Source organism: Pelophylax lessonae (assembly GCF_965119305.1).
Source record: "Pelophylax lessonae genome assembly, chromosome: 1".
Taxonomy (NCBI): Eukaryota; Metazoa; Chordata; class Amphibia; order Anura; family Ranidae; genus Pelophylax; species Pelophylax lessonae.
The window spans coordinates 595,899,474-595,924,084 of NC_138768.1; the positions used below are offsets into that span (position 1 = coordinate 595,899,474).

Below are 24,611 nucleotides of genomic sequence, written 5' to 3' on the forward strand. Positions count from 1 at the left end.
TTTTGCGCGCAAGCACGGGGGGACAGGAGGGCTTGATTTGTTTTTGTTTTTTGCATTTGTATGTTATTTTGACACCTTTCCTTTTATTTATTTATTTTTTTTAATCATTTTTATTGTTATCACAGTGAATTTAAATATCCCCTATGACAGCAATCTGTAGTGACAGGTACTCTTTTTTTTTTTAAATTTGGGTCTTTTAGACTCTAGATCTCTCCTCTGGGAAAGCATCTTATCACACCAATCTTGGTGGGGTTAGATGCTTTAAGGTCAATTTCCCAATGGCGCATGACGACTTTGCTGCCATTGTGCAATGTTCTGGGTGTTCAGTATGACCCTGAGCCTTTAAGGAGGGGTGGACTCCCTCCAGTCACCTGTCCTCCATCTATCTCATCAGAATGCATGTGCTCCCATTATGGAGACTCTTTAAAGGTAGAGTTAGGGTCTGCGGATATCAGGGTGCCTTGCCGTGGCCTGCATGTATTTGCAAATGTGTGCAAATAAACCCGTGCTTTTAACGCATACTGTTAGACAGGTTCATTCGGTTGGTCACTGGCTGGTTGGTAAGTAGTGACTGGAAAACCCATTGCTTTTTTGATCTGCGTTTGCCCTTCCAGTGCTTCTTACTGTTAAGACCAGTTATAGGTGGGGGAGGTGACCACTTTTTGCAATATTGTTTATATTAGTGGACCAATATAACCACAATTCACTCCTTTTAGTTATGCCCATGTTAAGGGAAAGTCCCAGAAAGGTTTCAAACTCGGAAACCGTTATAGGTTTCCAGCAGAATGGTCTGGCAAGGGACGAATATGGGTTGGCGGTGATGAATTGACCAGCATATAAATTGCTTTGGTCCACAATAGATCTAAAAAGATCTTCCGTGAAAAACAGCTCAAAAAATGAAGGGGAGTAAAATTGGCTGTTTCCACGTGAATTCCAGGTTGGGCAGTGGATGGGGGGGAAGTACGGGCGCTGTAGAATCAGTGGTCTGCCAATTAGAATATGCCAGCACTTCAGGGAGGGCACTATGGGCCTGTCTTCTAATTCACGGTGGCTGCAGGCCACTACTCGTGCCAGCCACCGCACCAGCTTCAACTGCACTTATGGGACTCGCCCTGTCACCAAGTGATACTGCAGTGCTGGTATGTCTAGGTCCAGGGTGTACTAGGCCGCTGGTGCTTGCCAGTTCACCAGAAGTGTGAGCGACACTAGTACCGACACTCTGCTCCATATGAGAACCCTGCGATTCCTGCACCTCAGCAACTCCAGAATGGGGTCGGGTACGCCTGAGCTTAGCAGGGACCCATCCGTCGTTGGAGCTATCTGTCAGGGAGCCGCTGCTGTCTACAGGCTCGTATACTGACCCTGAGTCTGCCAGTGAGGCTTCCCCATCGCTCTCATCTGACATGGCCAGTATGCTGTAGGCCTCTTAACTACTGTACCACTGTTTGGAAATTTTAGCAACTAAATTTACAGGTTTAGTAGTGTGACTCACAGGTAAAAAAGCACCTGGTTGTCAAGGACTATTTCAAACGCTACAAAAAAAACTTCTAGTGCTAGCAGGGATCAGGCCTGACTCTGCTAACGCAGCGATTTTTTGTGATGTGATGGACGAACATCGGCCGGGGCGGTTCGCGAATGTCAGCAGCAAATTTTCTCAAATGTCCGCGAACCGCAAGTTCACGGTGGGCCCCATTGACTTTAATGGGAGGCAAACTTTAAAAACCTTTAGGTCATATTTGCAGCCACAAAATACTTACTAGCTGTGCACAAATAGTCCCACCATATGGACAATGTCATAACAGAAGTATTGCAATTAGAAAAGTTGACCTAAAATTTTTTTTTTCCATAAATCAGCCAGAACTGACAGCAGCCGGTAAATAAATGTCAAATACATATAGGGTCCATTCACACATCTGTAAAATGGGTCCGCATCCATTCCACAATTTGGCGGAACATTTAGAGACCCATTGATTTTCAATTCCAGTCTGAAAAATTAGGCATTCACAGGATAAAGAAGTAAGTGTCGGCCAGTATAGGCCCAAAAAATTAGCCCACATGGGTTTACCTGACAGCTAAGAATGTAGTATTTGGTGGCTGGAGGTACATTAGGCATTCACAGGATAAAGAAGTGCCAGCCAGTATAGGCCCCAAAAATTAGCCCACGTGCGTTTACCTGACAGAAAATAACGTAGTATTTGGTGGCTGGAGGTACATTAGGCATTCACAGGATAAAGAAGTAAGTGTCGGCCAGAATAGGCCCCAAATATTAGCCCACATGCGTTTACCTGACAGCTAAGAAAGGTAGTATTTGGTGGCTGGAGGTACATTAGGCATTCACAGGATACAGAAGTAAGTGTCGGCCAGTATAGGCCCCAAAAATTAGCCCACATGGGTTTACCTGACAGCTAAGAACGTAGTATTCTGTGGCTGAAGGTTCATTAGGCATTGACAGAAAAAATAATTGTCAGCCATGAAAGGCCTCAAAAATGAGGCATTCAATGGACATGAAATGCCTTTTATGCGAAGACAAGGACCAGGAATTGTTGTGGGTGGATGGCGGTCTGGCGGATATTTGTGGCCTGGCATGAGGAATTTCAATGAAACATGGTCTACTGGTCACATGTGTTGAATTCCTCAGAGATCCATGCCTCGTTCATTTTTATAAATGTGAGGTAGTCTACACTGTCATGAGCTAGGCGAGTGCGCTTAACGGTCACGATCCCCCTTGCTACGCTGAACGTCCTTTCGGACAGGACACTGGACGGGGGCAAGCCTACAGTTCCATTGCAAATTGTGCATCTCTGGCCAGAGGTCAAGCCTGTCCACCCAGTAGTCCAGGGGTGCATCACTCCTCAGAGCATCCACATCAGCCGTTAACCCGATGTAGTCAGACACCTGTCGGTCTAGGCGTTCCCTGGCGCTGGATCCGGAGTACAGCTGTTGATGGGTCGGCTGAAAGAAGGATCTCATATCGGAAGTGACCAAGACATCTTTAAACCGCCCTCTTCTAGCAGGAGCTGTAGGATTGCTACCCGCAACTGTCTCTCTGTGACTTGAAATTCCTCTGCCAGCGCACGCAAAAGCAGAATGCAGCATTTCTCGCAGCAAGGCCTGGAAGTGCTGCATTCTGACTGCCCTCTGTGATGGTGGTAACATTTCCACCATTTTTTGTTTGTACCGGGGGTCTAAGTACATTGCCATACAGTACTGGTCCTTGCCCTTTATGCTTTTTATATGGGGGTCCCCCTTAAAACACTGGAGCAGGAAGGCCACCATTCGCACTAAACTGGAAGAGGTGTAGTTGCCTGGCTCCAGCTCATCATCCAGGATAATGTCGTCCTCGTTCCCCTCCCCCCATCCATGGATAACACCACGGATCCCAGAAAGGTTTAAAGCATGCTCTTCTTGCTCCTCCTCATCCGGCCCGGCACCATCCTCCTCTGACTCCTCTTCAGACTCCTGTTGTTGACTTGTCTCAGATGGAGTAGCACCCACTGGGAATTCAACCAACATTGCGACTTCCTCATCTTCCTGCTCCTCGACAGATTGATCAGTGAAACAACGCAATGAATGCTCCAGAAAGAAGGCGTAAGGTACGATATCACTGATGGCGCCCTGGCCGTGACTGACCAGTTTGGTGATCCCATCGAATGGCCGCAGAAGTCTGCATGCATGCCGCATGAGCAGCCACTGGCGAGGTGAAAAAACCCAAGCTCCCCAGAACCTCCTGCTGCAGAGTTCATACAGGTAGTCGTTAACTGCACATTTCTGCTGGAGCAGCCTATCAAGCATATGCAACATTGAGTTCCATCGCGTTGGGCAGTCACAAATAAGACGCCTGACGGGCAGGTTGTGTCACCACTGAATGTCAGCAAGGCGAGCCATAGCTGTGTAAGATCTTCTGAAATGGCCCGAGATTTTCCTTGCCTGCCGCAAGACGTCCCGGACCCCAGGGTGTATTTGGCAACGAATCACTGCAAGTCCAAGTTCAGGATGTGTGCCATGCATGGCACGTATATTATTTTGCCCTGTTTTAGCGCGCTCAGCAGATTGGCACCATTGTCGCACACCACTTTATCAACTGTCAAATTCAGCGGTGTCAGCCACTGATCTGCCTGTGAACGCAAAGCTGAAAGGAGTTCAGGACCAGTGTGGCTCTTGGCTTTCAAAAGACACAGCACAGCAAGGCAACATCTCACCTGGCATGTGGAATAGGTTCTGGGGATCTTGGGAGGTGCAGCAGAAGATACGGTAGCAGCAGAAAAGGAGGAGTTAGCCGAGGAGGAGAGGGAGGATGGAGGAGGAGGAGAAGGAGAAGAAGAGGCAGACCTGCATGCAATCCATGGCGGTACAACCAAATCTACACGGGTGCCACGGGTTACATGCTTGATGGCCGTCAGAAGGTTCACCCAGTGGGCAGTAAAAGTGATATACCTTCCCTGCCCGTGTTTGCTAGACCATGTGTCTGTGGTCAGATGTATCTTGGCACCAACACTGTGTGCCAGAGATATATTCACTTGCTGCTGAACATGGCCATACAGCTCTGGAATGCCCTTCTGCGAGAAATATATTTCCTGCCTGGGACCTTCCATTGTGGTGTTCCAATGGCCACAAATTTACGAAAGGCCTCCGAGTCCACCAGTTGATATAGCAGTAGTTGACGGGCTATCAGTTCCGACAAGCCAGCAGTCAAACGTTGGGCAAGAGGGTTATCCAGCGTCATCATTTTTTTCCGCTCCAATATTTGGACCACAGAAGCCTGCCTTTTTCCAGAACAACGTGACGATGGCATGGAAGGTGGAGTGGAGGACAATTGTGAGGAGAGAGGAGAAGCAGAAGAGGCTGGACGGTGAGAGCCTGGAGTGTGGCTTTGTGGGTTCTGACAGTGTTGCTCCCACTGGACTCGGTGATGGGAGTTCAGGTACCTTCTTAAGGCGGTCGTCCCTAGGTGAGTGTTGGGCTTACCGTGACTTATGCATTGACTGCAAAGGCTGCAGATGGCAACACTGTTGTCGGCAAAGGACACATTAAAAAAAGCCCACACTGCGGAGCCATGTGCCGGCGTCCTGGGAGTGTCAGATGTGACTGTACATGGTTGATGGCTCGCTCCTGATACATTTGCAGTCTGCTTTGTACCTCTTGTCCCTATCTGCTGGTCCGTCTCTCCCTCTGAATTCCCCTCCTCTTCCTCTCTTGTGGCCACCCACATGATGTCCATAGACACGTCATCATCCACATCACCTTACCCACCACTAACATTCAAGATCTCGGAGCAGACAGCAACAGCGGGGACCAACCTCCTTGGGCTGATCTGGGTACTGTCGTCAGACTGCTGAGTGGTGGCTGTTGCTACCTCCTCTTCCTGATCCGATGCCAACAATGGCTGCGCATTGCAAATGTCTTGTGATGGATCGGAAAATAATTCCAGTGACTCAAGCGGAGGGTATATGGTGGTGGTGTTTGTGGTGGTGTCTTTGGGGGTGCACACAGCAGAGAGTGAAGAAGGTGCAGATAGAGAGGATGAGGAGGGTGCAGAAGAGGAAGGTTGAGTGAGCCACTCAACCGAGTCTGGTGCGTCCTTTGACATAATCGAATGCACTTTCTGAAACTTCACACTTTGGCTCCGGCCTACTGCTCCTGCCCTACCCCTACAACCCCTGTGTAAGGGCCTGCCTCTTCCTCGGCCTGTCATGTTTTTAAATTACCCTGTGACAAAAGTCTCTAGAGAATCACAGTATATCTGGAAAAAGGTATATAACACCCCGCTTCAATCTGTGGTATTGGGGGGCCACAGGTTTATCACACCAGTTCTACAAATAATTGGCCAGTAACTGTTGTTACTGTATGTAGCACAGATAACACAGCAAAAGAGGCCAAATGTATGCAGGACTAAAATACACTCTTAGAAAAGTATACTGTTAAATAACACCCCACTTCAATATGTGGTATTGGGGGCCACTGGTTTATCACACCAGATGTTCAAAAAATTGACCAATGAGTTTGGTACTGTTTTAAAAAATTGGCCAGTGAGTTTGGCACTGTATGTATCAGAGTTAACACAGCAAAAAGAGGAAATATTGTTGCAGGACACAAATACACTTATAAAAGTATACTCCGATGACACCCCACTTTAATCTGTGGTATTGAGGGGGGGGGGGGGGGCACAGGTTTATCACACCAGTTCTACAAATAAATAACACCCCACTTCAATATGTGGTATTGGGGGGCCACTGATCTATCACACCAGTTGTACAAAAAATTGGCCAGTGAGTTTGGCACTGTGTGTAGTAGAGTAAACGAAGCAAAAGAGGCAATACTGTTGCAGGACACAAATACACTTTTTAAATTATACTCAGATAACACCCTGCTTCAATCTGTGGTATTGGGGGGCCACAGTTTTATCTCACCAGTTCTACAAATAATTGGCCAGTAACTGTTGTCACTGTGTGTAGCACAGTTAACGCAGCAAGAGGCCGAATTTTTGCAGGACTACAATACACTCTTAGAAAAGTATACTGTTAAATAACACCCCACTTCCATATGTGGTATTGGGGGGCCACTGGTCTATCACACCAGTTATAATACATTAAAAGTGCTTTTGTCATGGTTTGTAGTATTGCTGCAGCAACGCTCACCACACCACTCACAATGCTGCACAGTGCACAATACAAATCCACTATAATATGCTTTCTATATTACAAAGTATATTATACGTGGATTACACCCCTATATAGCGCACTGCACACCTATACCAAATAGCAGCCCTTAAAATGACTTTTGTGGACCTTAACAGAGCGATTTGTATCACTGACGATCTGTCCCTGGTGCACACAGCATACATGTCCCTAAACTGAAAAGAGACTGTAGTAGACCTATACCAAATACCAGCCCTTAAAATGACTTTTGTGGATCTTAACAGAGCGATTTGTGTCACTGACAATCTGTCCCTGATGAACACAGCATACCTGTCCCTACACTGAAAAGAGACTGTAGACCTATACCAAATACCAGCCCTGAAAAGGACTTTTGTGGATCTTAACAGAGCTATTTGTGTCACTGGCAATCTGTCCCTGATGCACTTGCCAACCTCTCCCTATGCTGACAAAAAGCAGAATGTGAAATGGCCGCCAGCTCTGGTCTATTTATAAGGTAGGGGGCATGTCCATGTGCTGAAATGTTTCAATTGGCTGTCCCGTTCCACCTGACGGCTGTGTCATGGGTCAAAGTTCTCCCCAATGTAAACTAAGGACACAGGGAAGGTAATACAATGTCCTCATTCAGATGAAACTCTGAAACCACTTTAGGAAGGAAGGATGGATTCGGACGAAGAACAACCTTATCCCTATGAACCACCAGATATGGGGAACGACAAGATAATGCGGCCAGTTCTGACACCCTGCGTGCAGAAGTAATGGCCACCAAAAAGGCCACCTTCTGGGATAACGTAAGCAAGGGAATCTCCCTGATATTTTCAAAGGGAGGTTTCTGAAGAACCGACAACACTAAATTAAGATCCCAGGGCGGTAAGGGCGCGCGCACTGGCGGAGCCAGGTGCCGCACCCCCTGGATGAAATTCCGCACCAAGGAATGAGTAGCCAAAGGTTTCTGAAAGAAGATTGCTAACGCTGAAACCTGACCCTTGATAGTACTCAAGGCCAGCTTCTGCTCAACTCCTTGTTGCAGAAAAGCCAAGATTCGGGTCACCGAATAGGCCCGTGGAGGAAATCCAAAAGATTCACACCACGCAATATAAGACCTCCATGTGCGATGATAGACTTTTCTAGAAGTCGCTTTCCTTGCTTTAATTAAAGTAGGAATAACTGAAGTTGACAATCCCTTGTCCTTCAGCACCTGAGTCTCAATAGCCAGGCCGTTAAAGCCAGCGATTGTAAAGCAGGATGGAAGATCGGTCCCTGAGACCACAAATCCTCCCTGAGAGGAAGTCTCTAGGGAGCGTCAGCGACCAGCCTGACGAAGTCGGCGTACTCGGGTTGACGAGGTCAGTCCGGAACTACCAGGATAACTGGAATTCCTTCCACCTCTATCCTGCGAAGAAGCTTCAGCAGCAACTTGAGAGGAGGGAAGACATACAGTAGCTGATACTGTCCCTACGGGGCGACCAGCGCGTCTGCTGTGTTCGTTCACGGATCTCGGGAGCGGGTTACAAAACTCCGCGCCTTCCTGTTGAGCCGAGCTGTCAACAGATCCACCTCCAGGGTGCCCCAACGAAGGCACCGCTGGTGAAATATCTCTGGATGAAAATCCAGAATCTAACGGCTGACCTAATCTGTCTGCCGATTTTCCACCCCCGGAGTGCATACTGCGGGGAGAGCCGGAACAAACCGTTCCGCCCAATGAAGAATGCTGGCCACCTCTATGGCCGCCAGGGCACTCTTGGTGCCCCCTTGGTGGTTGACATAAGCCACGGCCGTGGCCTTGTCCAACTGAATCCAAACCTGGTTGCCCTGAAGCTACTTGGTCTAGAGAATCAGACAAAGTCTGATCGCTCTCAGTTCCAATACATTTATCGGTAACCTGGATTCTGTCGGAAGAAATGACTTCCCCTGGCTGAGCATCGGAGACCGAAGCTACCAGACCAGAGACTTTCTGGTCCACTCGCTCAATCGGATCCGATTGTCCAGAGAATCAGGATTCAGATTTCATCTGAAAAGAATCTCCTTTTGTGATCTTTTTCAAAAGTGAAGAAAACGTTCTGCTCAAGGAGCGGGAACTGCCGCTCCCTGTTGCATCAAGTCTATTACTGCTCCCCGCAAAGCTTTTAAGTGATCCGGGGATAGTCGAATGTTGGAAGGGAAGAATTGCACCGGTAGAAGTGATCGAAACTTGATTTTGTATCCCGACCGCATGACCTCGCAAACCCCTTTGTCTGGGATTCTGGAAAGCCATGGATCCGGAAACCGGTGAAGACGTCCCCCCACCCCAGAGATGGGTGGGGGCGCACCTTCAGGCTGTCTTATCTTCAGGTTTGGCTGAGTCGGGCTTTTGTTTTCCCGACCAGCGCCCTCTGAAACCCCCTGAAGGGGCTTTGGAGGACTTCCCCTTATCGCCCGCCCCAGCGGAGCGAACAAACTTTTTATGAGCGGAAAAGGAAGGTCCTCGCCTGTTACGAGGTCCTTTACCTTTAGCTGTCTGTGGTAAAAAAGTGCTCTTACCCCCAGTGAGATCCTTTATAATCTCATCCAAGGTGGCCCCAAACAGGCGATCCCCCTTAAAGGGAAGATTAGCCAAAGTCTTTTTGGAACCTTGATCAGCCGACCAGCACTTTAACCATAACACGCGTCTGAGGACCACTGCTGAAACAGATGAACGCCCTAGCAAGGGAGTGGCATCCAGATCCAGGGCGGCGTCACAGATGAACTGTAGCCCCTGTATAATCTGCTCCAGCAAATCTGATACTGCCGGGGGGATACTTCTCCCCTTTATGTCACGGCGTAACAATTTGGTCCATTCTGTCAATGTTTGTGAAACTAAACCAATGGCAATCACTGGCCTAAATGTTGACCCTATCAGGGAAAAAATGGAGCGGGATTCGGCTTCCACTTTTCGATCCACCGGATCCCTAAAGGACGGAGCGTCCTCCAACGGGATAACAGTGGCTTTATTTAGTCTGGAAATTGGTGGGTCCACCACTGGTGGTACCGTCCATTTCTTAAGGAGGGATTCCTCAAACGGATAGCGTCTAGCAATGCGTTTGGAAATAGCAGGGGTTCGTTTTGGATGATCCCATTCCTCCTTAATTAGGTTACCAAAACATTTGGGCAAGGGAAAAACCTTCGCCATTTTGGTAGGCTTGCTGGTACCAAAGGGAATCTCAGTGTCATCTACCTCTGCCGGTGTAACCTCAAAACTTAAGGTTTCCCGGACAGACATGACTAGTGCGTTCACTAACGCTTCTTCTTGCGCTATGGCGGAGGCAGAAACGTCCTCCTCACTATCTGAGGAGACCGTACCCGAGACAGCAGCCCCAGCAGAGGGACCTGCAGCTGCAGTGACCAGCTCAGAATCCGTATCTGAAGTATCAGATGAAATAGGGGTAGGCGGGGGTCGCTTCTCTGACCCCCGTCCCTGACAGGCTACCTCCACCCGGGATACCAAAGACTCCAAAACTGCTGATAATGCATCAATCACAAGCGGGGTACTGGAGGGTCCTGCGGCCACCTCGAGGGGATCAGGTGGGGATACATGTGTGGCAGGGTCCATGATTATACAAGACACTTGCCAGCAAACAAAAAAATAATTTCAAAGAAAATTCTTTTTTTTTCTTAATCCCCCAGTGCAACAGCGCCCCTCAGTGTTACCTGCTTGGACCCCACAGAGAGAGAGAGAGAGAGACCCCAAGGCTCACCACCTGATGCACAGAAGTTTCTATCAACCTGCTCCCAGCACTGTCTGTTAAAGACAGGAAGTCTTTGGCTTGCTTTCCCGGGTAAAGGAGGCGGCTCTGCCCCTTTACACGCCTTCCGGCGCCTCCCCATTACTCCTCGAGGTGTTTGGTCATCTCAAACATGGCTGCCCCATGCTGGAGACATGAGGCTATGCCAAGATGGCGGCCCCGCGCGACCTGCGGGAAAATGGCGGCGGCCTGTGGAGGATGGCAGCGGTCTGTGCAAAATAGCAGCGGCCTGCGGGAGGTGTACGGCCTGTGGGAGGATGGCGGCCTGCGGGAGGATGGCAGCCTGCGGCCTGTATTGCACCTTATGTATCCGGTAAGCCCTCTTACATGGCCATCCTAATAGTAATGCCAGCCATTGACTACAGTCATGATCCCTTACAGTGCCCCTCATACAGTGACCGATTGTCAGCTCCCAAACCAAGCCTTCTGGTTCCTATTCACTAAATCACCCTCAAGAGGGGGATTTGCGACACCTGTTATAGGATAGAGGGGGGATCCAGGATTCCGGTCATCCCAGGGAGGGGCCCGCGTCCACCCACAAACCCGGCAGGGGGGAGAGGGGGAACATTTTACTCACCATACCGGAACAGGCGGGCCCCAACTCCTGACAGAACCCCTCTCCACCGAGGTGGGGGGGCTGTCGACCAATACGGACGCCGTGACTCAGTTTCCAACTTGTCGTCGACGTCCAGGCGAGACGTTTAACTCGCAGGGTCAGTCCCCTGTCCAATGGGACTATGTCGCGGCCGACCCAGCGCGGAGCTAGGGCCTGCACGCGCTCGTAGGCTGACTGGGGTGACCACTGGATCCTAACATCCAGCCCATCGCCCAGTTTCAGCATACTTGCTTGAAGATCTCACAGGAACAACTGGAGAAAAAAGCTGCCTAAAAAAAAATTTTTCTAAAAAAAAAAATCTTGCCAGGACCAAGATCCCAGCAAGGAACTTAGGTCCTTACTCCTAACTAGACAGAAAAAAACTGACATCCTGTAGCAGGCAGAGAGAGGATATACCCTCTGGGACTGCCCCTAAGGTGTGGCCAGAACGTTTTCCTTCTGCCTAGTGTCCTACTCCTGTAGAGGGCAGTATAACCCGATTTGATATTAATCAAGAGGACTGCGTCTGTCAATGAGCGACAGAGAAATAATATTTCCAACTATGCGACGGGGATCTGCGCTGTCCTAGACTGACGCTAACTAATGTCACCTGTGACACTAACAATAGTGATCAGAAAAAAAACTTCACACTATAAAAGTGACACTGTGACAGGGCAATGAAGGGGTCAACTGGGGGGTGATCAGGGGTCACAAGTCACACTATTACAGAAACAGACAAATGCTATATACTGTCTATAGTGTGCAATGTGACAGGGGGGTGTAGGGGTTAACTGGGGGCGATCAGGGGGTTAAATCTTTATTTGGGGGGGTGGTGGGGACCCTAAACCTACTTGGGACAGAAACTAACTTGCTAGCGCTAACTGAAGTCACAATCACACTACTACAGGAATTCAGAAAACCACTACATTATCTGTATATAGTGTGCAATGTGACGGGGAGGGGGGGGAGGGGTTAGCTGGGGTTGATCGGGGGGGATCAGGGGGTTAAATCTTTATTGGGGGAGTGGCGGGTATCCTAAGCCTAAAAGTAACTGTCCCTAGAGCTAAATGATGTCACAAGGCACACTAATAAAGAAATAAGGAAAACTGCTATATATTGTATACAGTGTGCAATGTAACAGGGGGTGTAGGGGTCAACTGGGGGGGGGGGAGTGATCGGGGGTTAAATGTGCCTATCTACCTGTGTGTGGGTGTGCTTGGTGCAGTACTCACGTTTTGATCCTCTCTCTTCTCTCGATGAATCCAAAAAGGATTTTGGGAGGAGATAGGGGGTCATTTCTGTGCCTGTGTTTACAGTTCACAGGCACAGGTTGGTCTGTGATTGGTCAGGACCGATCAGCAGGTCCAGGCCAAAAATCATTGGCCTGGACCTGATGACTGATCAGACCATCGGCAGGGACGGGGGCGGGAGCGTGCTCCAGGACCCTGGGAACGAGCGCCATACATGTACGGGGCTTTGCCTGTACGAGCCAGCCTGCCGCAGTACATCTGCGGTGGCTGGTCGTAAAGTGGTTAAAGACATTGTACACTTTTAAATGTTTTTGTTGTTGTTACTAGGTCCTAGTTTAGTTATATTCCCTGGGTTTTGTTTGCCTTACCTTGTAATGATGTGTCACTGCTCATAAATTTGTGGCTGCAGTTTAGCATATCATAGGTGATTGATTCCCCAATGTCCATTTATTAAATCCCTAGCTTGTAACCATCTCTCAAAAAAAAAAAAAAGGCAACTTCCTGTTCTGGGTCACACAGCATCTAAGCATGCCTTTCCATCCACTCTGTGTTGCATCATAAATGTGTGCATGCTAATGCAATGAATCAGTGATCTCTCTGTAAATGATCTGCCTTTTTGTGTCTGATCTAATTGCTGTGTAGCTCAAACCTGCACCAGCTCTACACTGAGAGACCTGGGGATTATGGGCTCTTTCACACGGGCGTTCCGTATGTCCGTTTTTCATCCCATCCGTTTGCGGATGAAAAACGGACATAATGTATCTCTATGTAAATACGGATGTCATCCTCTGACATCCGTTTTTTTGTCAGTTCAGTTCAGTTCAGTTTTTTTGAACGGAGGAGAACCCTATTTTTTCTTCCTTTCAAAAAACGGAACAGAAGCAAAAACGGATGTCAGTGGTGTCATCCGCAGACATCCGTATTTACATAGACATGCATTATGTCAGTTTTTCATCCGCAAACGGATGGGATGAAAAACGGACATACGGACCGGATGACACAAGTGTCATCCGTGTCCGTTACAAAAAAAAAAAAAAGGACCTGATCGGGCAAAAAAAAAGGAACGCCCGTGTGAAAGAGCCCTATGGGTAGTTTCTTCATGGGAAGTGTCAGGTCTCATTACAGACAGAGGTCATGCATTACCATGTGCAGTGCCATGCCGACTACCTTTTACACACAGAAGCTGCTGTGAAGATTTACCCTACTATAGTCTGGGCATACAGAGCAACAAATAGCACCATGAAACTACATGATCAATGCACATCTTATGCAGGTAAAAAACACAAGATGCAGATAAGAATGTTTACAATCCCTTTAATCAAACTTGATAATACACATTTAGACAACATAATTGCAGGCAAAAATGTATAAACCATCATTTCCTTGACTTCATGTTTTCCATTTAAAACAGATGATTGCAAAAATCAAAATGTCAAAATTCTTTAAACATAATAATGAACAGACTTAGTTATGTTAATTTTACCAAGCTCTGACCAAATGCTGTTTACATTTATATTACTGTTTGTATATGAGAAAGTACATTCTTTTCACGTGACTTAAGTTTTTGATATACACATGTAGGCAGGTGTTGGCTGCAGTATATCCACCAACCTGAAGGTAGCACTGTGCCATTTCTTTTCTGCTGGCAGAAGACCATTGAAGATTAACTTGTTCCCTGCTATGGACTCCAGGCAGCTATCTTGGGGAGGTTTATGTTATTGGATACAGAAATCCTGGGAGATATGGGTGGCCACCTTGACACAGAATTCCTTAAATTCTGCTTCATTTGGTTCTTGAATGCGGGAATAATATAGATATATTGGATAGGGAGAGAGTAGGAGTAGCATTAGGGAGAGGTACATGTGGAAGAGGTAAATAATATTTTTTCCATTACAGCGTGTTTCCTCTTTCAGATTCTTAGAACAGTCTCCCACTGGCAGCTGGAAATCCACAGGGATTTGGGAATCGCAGTGTGATGCAGTAAAACTATTCCTCCAAGGAAAGTGCTCCTCTGCCATTCTGTGATCTGTAAGTGTACTTTGTAACACTGCTGGAAAACGTCCTTACTGGTAAACTTTACTTTCTCTGCTCGAAGACTGTAAGATCTACCAGTAGTACCATTGCTATAACTGCCTTGCTTGTGCCTATTCAATCTCTACAAAAAATAACAGCGCTCAAAAGTCAGAGTGGTAATTCCTCTCAATCTTCATGTACCCTGATTAGATCCTATCCACACACCTGTATCTGTTTTTCCAGCCTCTTTCCTCCCTTCATTACTCAGTTACTTAATGACAAGTCTTTAGTGCCAGCTTTCATTTTTATACCGTAACAAAGCTTTTGTGAGAATCTGAATATACAATCCTAAATATAATTCTGTAATTTTACCTTTAAAAGACATATTTGCTTCACTTTGAAACAGAGTTTCAATTTGAATTATTTGGTTCAGTGGTCACCTCTTGTCTGACATTTGCCATCCTGTTTGGTCTCACGCACTCTCACAACTCTTCAGAATGCATAATTGTGTCAATATACCAGTGCCCTCCTTTAAAGGTTAATGTGAAGAAATGTATGCAAACAACTACAAGCTTTATGTGAGATTTATATAAACTAAAGGCTTCTGTTATCTTCACACTGGGAGGGAGACATTGTGCGACTTTGGTAAGGTGACAGTCCTCGGATGGGCTCTGCCCCTGGCACATGAGCTGAAGAATCAGGTTCAAAGTTAGTAAAGCTAAATAGAGGGCAAATATACATCTTTTATAGGTAAGCACAAGGTATCCAATGCCATACCTGAATAAGGAGGGAATATATTTCCCTTTCTTTTGATGTCCTGAAACATTGTTGCTTTGCTGATCCTCAGGACACAGGGGGGTATACAAGTGGTCAGCTGGGTTGAATACCCACTTGCCCTGCTGCTGGTAAAAGCGGAAATGTGGTATACTTTAAGCAGTAGTGGCATTCTAAGACGTGGTCTGCTGGAAAGGGAAATATATTCACCTTCTTTTAAAAGCTATGCTATTGCATACAGGTGACCCTAGGTTGACAAGGTCACTTCTAAGGAGACCCTTTGAAGATAGAAAAATGGGAACTGTTTTTCCGGACTTATTTTTAAGGATGCAGACTCAGGGGGGACTCAAAATGATTCTGGCTTCCCTATCTAGTGTCATTGAATTAGAATAAACAAATTGAATGAAAGTTCATGCTTTTCAGCCTCCATTGGCTACATGTTGTTGACTCACTAACACTGAAGCCAGGATCAGAAGTTCACATAAAAATATATTTCCACTTTGCAGTCAAACTTTAATTAAATGTGCAAGTAAAGCCAATCATAGATGATTTGATCCTCAGTCAGTTCAGCGGGATCGGCCGAGATTTGAACCATCTATAGGCAGGCTGAAGGTATCCAAGACCTCCCTCTCCTGCTGGGAGAACACAATAGCTCCATGGTAGGGATTCCCTCATCAACATTGACTGTGTTGACAAGGGAAATCAAGCAATTTTCTTTCCTGCCACCAAGGGTTGGCCATCTATGGCCTGCTTAACATACAATGCACCACCCAAGCTTTAAGATTTCCAACCCTTTGTTAGGATAGACAGTATGCCCATCTAGTTGACTAGAGAGATTTGACAGCACAGTACAAACACAGTTAATTATGGTAAACATAATTTCCCAGCTTCCTTAATAGAAGGAGAAAGCTATTCTACTTATGATTTTAAAGCAAGTAAAAAGATAAGCAGACATTTTATTTGTAAGTTATTTTATGTAAATGGAAACATGTAACAAGCAGATGTTTTCCTAACTTGGCTGCAAAGGTGGAATGCTCTTTAACGTCCTTTTCTTGCATAATATACCTACTTGGCGCAGGAAAAAAAAAAAAACATCTAAACTGATCTGCACAGAACCTTTCATGAGAGATGCGTGCCACAAAGACTGTCTCTTTCTATAAATTGACCCTGGTTATTGTTTAGATTTTTTTGGCTTGCAACAAGAATGCAGTCTGCGAAGTCAGTGATTGTGAATTTGCTATGACAGGTTCCCTTTCCAAATTTACATAATTAAAGCGATTACCCTCATCTTCAGTATTTGGGGGCTGATGTCCGTACAAACTTTTTAAACAAGTGCACCCATAATGAGATTCCAGCCCCTACCAGTGTTTAATATATTGAAGGAATCTTTCTTGTGGAGTAAGGGAAAATAAACAACAAAAAAAATATATATATTATATTACTCATTTAGCCTTCAAATCAGGATCATAGGAAGGGGGTTTTTCAAATCAGAACTGCAGGACCGTGCGTATGCTGCAAGTAAAAAAAAAAAAAAAAAGAAGAGTAAGACTTTTACACAAAATAACCAACTCAAATATTTTAGTTTGACGTTTAGGAGGATAGGAGTTAAAGCCTGGAATGTACCTTTAATATTGTCACTTACATTCTAAAGTAATACCAGAGTAATATAGATGAATTAAATTTAAACTTGCATAAAATGAAATAATTATTAGGGATGGGCCGAACAACCCCCTGTTCGGTTCGCATTAGAACATCTCAAACGGGCAAAAAGTTCTAGCGAACATGCAAACTCTTTTAAAGTCTATGGGACACAAGCATGAACAATCAAGTCCTAATTTTAAAGGCTTATATGTAAGTTATTGCCATAAAAAGTGCATGGGGACCTGGGTACTGCCCTGGGGGACATGTACCAATCTAAAAAATGTTTTTTTACAACAATTGTTTTTAAAGGAGCAGTGATTTTAATGATGCTTAAAGTGAAACAATAAAAATTCCTTTAGCTATCGTGCCTGGGGGGGGTCCCCCCTAATGTGCCTATAAAGTGGTGCATCTGTACAATGTATTGAGCCTTTTGCAGCAATACTGACATCTCTAAAGGAAAAAATGTAATTTAAACGTTCTCACGGCTGTAATGCATCGCCAACTCCCGGCAATAGAGATGAAAAATAAAATGAAAAAACGGCGTAGCCCCCCCCCCCCCCCCCCCTCCCCAGTTCATACCAGGCCTTTTGGGTCTGGTATGGAATTTAAGGGAAACCCCATGCCAAAATTAAAAAAAAAAAAGTTGTGGGGTCCCCTTAAAATCCATACCAGACCCTTATCTGAGCCTGCATCCTGGCAGGTCAGTAAAGGAGCGCCCCCCTCCTGTACCATACCAGGGTACATGACCTCAACATGGGAGGTGGGTGCTTTGTTGATGGGGACAAGGGCCTCTTCCCGACAACCCTGGGCTGTGGTTGTCGGGGTCTGCGGGTGGGGGGCTTAATGGAATCTTGAAGCCCCCTTTAACAAGGGGGCCCCCAGATCCCACCCCCTATGGTAATGGGTATCAGTACATCGTACCCAATAACCAAAAAAGAGTAAAAAAGTAAAAACCACTGGAAACTGTTTTTGACAAGTCCTTTATTAAAAAGAAAAAAAAATGTGTTCCTTGATGTAAAGCCCCCTACCCGCAGACCCCCACAACTACAGCCCAGGTTTGTCGGGAAGAGGCACCCCAAAGCACCCTCCCCATGTTGAGGGCAAGCAACCTGGTATGGTTCAGGGGGGCGCTCACTTGTCCCCCCTTTTTCTGGCCTGCCATGCTGCATGCTCGGATGGGCACACGCTGTTTTTTTTTTTTTTTACATTTTGGTGTAGAATTCCCCTTTAAATCTATACCAGACCCAAAGGTCCTGTATAGATTTGGGGGGGGGGGGGCAGTTTTTTTTTTTAATTCTGTCATTGGGTTCCCCTTAACCACTTAATTACAGGGCACTTTCACCCCCTTCCTGCCTAGACCAATTTTCAGCTTTCAGTGCTAATTGGCATCTATAGGAAATCTTGGTAAGCTTGACATGGCACTGCTCCATCTTTACGCACTTGCCTACCATAGCCAAATGACCGCTACAGCGCCACGGGACCCGGGGCATCGCGGATCATGGTAAAGGGCCAATGACAGCGGCCCTTTACCACGTGATCGCTCCATCCAATGATGGAGCAATCAGTTGCCAACAAACCGGGGCATGTTCGGTTCAGTTCTCTCCTCTCCTTGCACGCTTTACACAGCGATCGGTACAGCGTGCGAGGAGAGGAGAGAGACCGCAGCACCGCTCACCCCTGCCTCCTCCATGCCTCAATTGTGCCTCAGTCATGCCTCAATCGTGCCTCAGTCATGCCCATCCGTGCCTCAATCATGCCCACCCATGCCATGCCAATCTATGCCTCAATCATGCCCATCCGTGCCTTAATCATGCTGAATTCATGCCTATCCATGCCACATCCATGCCTCATCTGTGCCCACCTATGCCTCATCTGTGCCCACCCATGCCACTTCAGTGCTCACCCATGCCACATCAGTGCTCATCCATGCCACATCATACCATGTCAGTGCTCACCTGTGCCAAATCCATGCTACATCAGTGCCACATCAATGCCATGTCAGTGCTCATCCGTGCCACATCAGTGCTCATTCGTGCCACATCCATGACACGTCAGTGCTCATCCACGCCAGGTCAGCGCTCATTTGTGCCACATCAATGCCACATTAGTGCTCATTCCTGCCACATCCATGCCAACATCAGTGCTCCTCCATGCCACATTAGTGCTCATCTGCACCACATCAGTGCCACTACAGTGCCTCACAAAAGTGTAATGGGTAGTCAGGAAATTACGGTGCTCCCTGATTGTTGCGTCTCTGTATGTAGCTAGGCTGTGTAAAAGTCTCACACATGTGGTATCGCCATACTGAGAGGAGTAGCAGAATGTATTTTGGGGTGTCATTTTTGTACATGCTATGTGTTAGAAATATCTTATAAATGGACTACTTTGTGTAAAAAGAAAAATGTATTTTCTTTCTACATTTTCCAAAAAATTGTGGAAAAAAATGACATGTTCAAAAGACTCATTATGCCTCCTAGACTATGTGTTGGGGTGTTTGCTTTCCAAAATGGGGTAATTTTCCATTGTCCTGGTGCTCCAGTGACATCAAAAGTGTGATAGGTTGTCAGGAAATTATATATGTAATTTATGCTCCTAGAACGCCTGGAGGTGCTACTTGGATGTTGGGCCTCTGTGTGGTGCCAGGCTGTGTAAAAGTCTCACACATGTGATATCACCATACTCAGGAGTAGTAGCAGAATGCATTTTGGGGTGTAGTTGCAAGTATGCCTATACAGTGTGTGAGAAATAACTTGGTAATATGACAATTTTGTGAAAAAAAATCTTCATATTGCAAAGAATTGTGTGAAAAAATTACAACTTCAAAAAACTCACCATGCCTCTTAGAAAACACTGTTGAATGTCTACTTTCCTAAAAGGGGTCATTTGGGGGGGTTATTTGTACTTTGCTGGCTTGTTAAGGCCCGTACACATGATACAAAAATTGGAAGTAAAATTTCGTCCGACAAACAATCTGCCGATTTTCGGATTGTTAGTATGGTGCTTTCGACAGCCGATTACGAATTTTCGGACGATTTTCATTTAGTTAGTACAGTTTTCATCTGAAAAAAATCGTAAGAGCAAGACTAGGCATGCTCCGAAACGAAAGAACACATACAAAACAATTCAACATGACATCACTTCTGAAGTTGAATTCTGTCGTACGGGAATTTTCGTATGAAAGTAACCTCTTCACTTTCGAAATGAGACTAGCATGCAACAAAAATCAGAGGAAAGATCGTTTGATAGTCTGATCATGTGTACGAGGCTTTAGTGTCTCACGAAATGAGATAGGCCATCAGTACATCAGTTGTGATCAATTTTCAGTGATTGGCACCATGGCTTGTACACTATAAAACCTTCACAGAGACCAAATAATAAATACTTATTTGGGTTTTTTTTTAACAAAGATATGTAGCAGTATAACTTTTGGCCAAAATGTATGAGGAAAATTACTAAATTTGCAAAATTTTAAAATTGAAACAAAGAAAAATGCATTTTTTATAAAATGTACTGTCTTTTTTTATTTATAGCGCAAAAAATAAAAAATCCAGTGGTGATTAAATACCACCAAAAGAAAGCTCTATTTGTGTTAAAAAAAGGACAAACATGTCATATGGGTACAGTGTTGCATGACTGAGTAATTATCATTCAAACAGAGCACTGAAAGCTGAAAATTGGGTTGGTTAGGAAGGGGGGGTTTAATTGCCCAGTGGCGTCTATGGGAAATCTTAGGGAGCAGTGCCATGTCAAGATGACTTTAACATTGGCGTATATGGGAAATCTTGGTCAGCTTGGCATGGCACTGCTCCTGAGAGGGGACCCAGGACTACAACATAGCCAAACATCTTAAAAGTGGAGTATGCCTGTACACTACACTGACTGCACTAAACTGACTGAACTCACTATCCACTAACAAGCTGCCTAATCTCTTTTATCACACACCATTTATGGCTGCCGTGTAAGCAGCAGCCTTATATAGTGTGGGGTGTGGACTTAGCCCCTGAGCCATGATTGGCCAAAGGCACTCCGTCTTTGGCCAATCATGGCTCTCACAGTTCATTGTGGTCAGGTGCATGCTTTGGCCAATCATTAGCAATCAATGCCCTTCAACAGCGCAGTGCATTATGGGGCACTCATCAGCGGGCAAACTTCCCGCTGAGCGCCCCATTTGTTCTTGTGTTCAGCGAACACACGAACAGCTGGTGTTCGAGTCGAACATGCATTTGACTCGAACACAGAGCCCATCCCTAATTATTATACCTGTCCAATCCCTCTGGAAGCTGAAAATCACTGTAGAAGGCACTGCTTTTACAGTTAAACCTAAAATTTACCCTTGAGGTTGTGCCAACTTTAGTGTGTGTGAAAATCAAACAACCTATCATATGTAGCTTGATTCTAGGAGGTTTGATCCGCCGCCTCGCTTGCATGGACCGGGGTGGGTTCCAAACACCGGATGTAGGAACGTCAGGTGTAACCCGGAAATGATGGCAGCGTGTACTTCAACACATTTCATCAAGATGGCATCTTCAGAAAGTCACCATGTTTTGCGTTATGAAAAAAACTTGAACTATGAGTTTATAAGTGTTACTAATTTGATTTGTATATTATAGTAGTGCAAAATCTTGCGTTTGTATATTTAGTTACTGGTACTACAGTGAATACTGCTAGCTTCTGCGTCCCCTGACAAGTGGCTTCCCTGCTGCTTACTGAATGCATGAGCTCACTCAGCATGGGGTGTCATCCTCAGAACACTTTGCATTTCTCAATGAATGCAAAGCACTCTCTGATTAGATGAAGTAGAGATTGTGACATCGCTGAACCACTTTTCCACCTTGTCCAAACAGAAAATGCTTTGCATTTAATGAGATAATGCAAAGTATTACCTGACTGAGCAAACTACTCGCCCAACATGACCCAGAAACTATTGGCAAATACTGTAGTATCAGTGTATGCTACAGGGATTTCCAGCTTCCTCAGGGATCAGCCAGGTATGGCACATGCATACTTACATCAGTCCAAGTTGGAGAAATGTCTTTATGCAAAGTACTCATGCCTGAAATTCAGCTTTAAGCATTTTTTTGCCATAGTAAGTTTATATTGCAGTATGCAGTTTGCATGATTCTTAAAGAGGAACTGCAGTCTGCTCACATAATTTGTAATAAAAACAACATGTTTGCCATTCTGAAGCTTCCCTCAAACCACTTTGCATATTATTCTACATATACTGTGATTCTATACTTGCCAAATATGCTGCAGAAATTTATGACCTTGTTTTACTATCCAAAGTTAAAACAAGGTCAGAAGATTTAATAGATGTAAAGATTAAAAAATTACTGAAGGCCCGCTTTAAATATGATTCAGTGTTCATTATGTAATGTTATGTAGTGTGCATTATGTAATGATATTGTTTTCTTTACTTTCACTCTTTCCCAACTTGTATAATGCTAAACTACATGCTTTCCATAATGTACATTCACCACTCATATGTCTGTTAAGCTTCTCATTAATAAGATAATAATCTTAAATACAATGTTGCGAGAGCAGAAATACCTCAATGTGCACAATGACTAAAACAATCGCAGTAAAGAGAGCTAATATGCCAAATTTCCTAAATCATCAAATGCTTTCCCGATTTTGACTCCCATGGTGAAAGACATTGAACATATGATGCAACAAACATTTATGTTCATCTGTGTGCTGTACTTTTTTTTTTTTTAGATTACGATAACATGCAGCATATATGTGCATATGGCTACACAGTCTTCTGTTAGTCAATGGCCCATTCAATAGACTATACTATATCTCTCGCTATACACATTTCATATGTCTCTCTATACACATTTCATATATACAGTGAGGGGAAAAAACTATTTGATCCCCTGCTGATTTTGTATGTTTGCCCACTAAAAAAAATTATCAGTTTATAATTTTAATGGTAGGTTTATTTTAACAGTGAGAGACAGAATAACAAAAATATCCAGAAAAACACATTTTAAAAAAGTTATAAATGGATTTGCATTTTAAAGTGAAATAAGTTTTTGATCCCCTATCATTTAGCAAGATTTCTGGCTCCCAGGTGTCTTCTATACAGGTAAAGAGCTTAGATTAGGGGCACTCTCTTAAAGGGAGTGCTCCTAATCTCAGCTTGTTACCTATATAAAAGACACCTGTCCACAGAAACAATCAATCAGATTCCAATCTCTTCACCATGGCCAAGACCAAAGAGCTGTCCAAGGATATCAGGGACCAGATTGTGGACCTACACAAGGCTGGAATGGGCTACAAGACTATCGCCATGCAGCTTGGTGAGAGGGTGACAACAGTTGGTGTGATTATTCACAAATGGAAGAAAGACAAATAAATTGTCAATCTCCCTTAGTCTGAGGCTCCATGCAAGATCTCACCTCGTGAAGTTTCAATGATCATGAGAACGATGAGGAATAAGCCCAGATCTACACAGGAGAATCTTGTTAATGATCAGCCTGGACCATAGTCACCAAGAAAACAATTGGCAACACACTATGCCGTAAAGGACTGAAATCCTGCAGTGCCCGCAAGGTCCCCCTGCTCAAGAAAGCACATGTACAGGCCCTTTCAAAGTGTGCTAATGAACATCTGAATGATTCAGAGAATAACCTGGATGAAAGTGTTGTTGTCAGATGAGACCAAAATTTAGCACTTTGGCATCAACTCAACTTGCCTTGTTTGGAGGAGGAGAAACGCTGCCTATGACCTCAAGAACACCATCCCCATCATCAAACATGGAAATGGAAACATTATGCATTGGGGTTTTTTTTCTGCTAAGGGAACAGGACAAATTCACTGCATCAAAGGGACCATGGATTGGGCCGTGTACCATAAAATCTTGGGTGAGAACCTTTTTCCCTCCGCCAGGGTATTGAAAATGGGTCGTAGATGGGTATTCCAGCATGGCAATGACCCAAAACACACAGCCAAGGAAACAAAGGAATGGTTCAAAAAGTAGAATATTAGGGTCCTGGAGTGGCCTAGCCAGTCTCCAGACCTTAATCCCATAGAAAATATGTGGAGGGAGCTGATAGTTCAAGTTACCAAATGTCAGCCACAAAACCTTAATAACTTGGAGAGGATCTACAAAGAGGAGTGGGACAAAATCCCTCCTGAGATGTATGCGAACCTGGTGGCCAACTACAACAAACGTCTGGCCTCTGTGATTGCCAACAAGCGTTTTACCACCAAGTACTAAGTCATGTTTTGGGAAGGGGTCAATCACCTATTTCACTCATTAAAATGCAAATCAATTTATAACTTTAAGTGCGGTTTTTATGGATATTTGTTTTTATTCAGTCTCTCACTGTTAAAAAATCCCTACCATTAAAATTATAGACTGATCAGTGGACAAATGTACAAAATCAGCAGCGGATCAAATCATTTTTTCCGTCACTGTACATTCTACGATTTCAGCAAATTTCATGAATTACAAAGCAGAACAATTTTATGTGCTTATCCTATACTTCAAAGACACCATTAGCACACACTAAAAAAAAAAAAAAAAATGTTGTATATTGCTGTATACCAGACCTTAGATGCTGTGACTGAATTTTGTTTTCTTTCCTAGTTTTATTAATTTTTATTCTTACCTGATATTCCTGGTAATAACACATTTCTTGTCCTAGGGTTACAATATTCATCCAAATGTACTGTATTACCCTAAAGTGTTACTAAACCCACAACAGTAAAATCTGTCTGTATATGCAGTAAAGAATGGGTGTTATACTCACTGTGGAACCTAAGGGGTTAATCCTCTGCATTGTGTAAAAAGGCTGTTAGATCCTGTCTTCTCTGATTCTCCCCATCTTCCACTGTCCCCAAACCATCTCTTTATGGAACATAGCCACTTTCGGTGTCGGCGCTGTATGCCTTAGCTGCTTCTCTCGCAGCTCCC

At 45.0% G+C, this 24,611-nt stretch overlaps 1 protein-coding gene across 1 annotated transcript in view; it reads right to left on the minus strand.

The window, feature by feature from the left end:
• Nucleotides 1–16,495: 16,495 nt before the first annotated feature.
• The window catches only part of LOC309555824 (alcohol dehydrogenase 1-like), an 88,604-nt gene continuing 80,488 nt past the window's right edge, over nt 16,496–24,611 (minus strand). Inside the window, exon 9 of the mRNA XM_082257990.1 lies at nt 16,496–16,558. Coding sequence (XP_082114116.1) covers nt 16,534–16,558 — 25 coding nt within the window. The 3' untranslated portion in view covers nt 16,496–16,533. The remainder of the gene's footprint in view (nt 16,559–24,611) is intronic.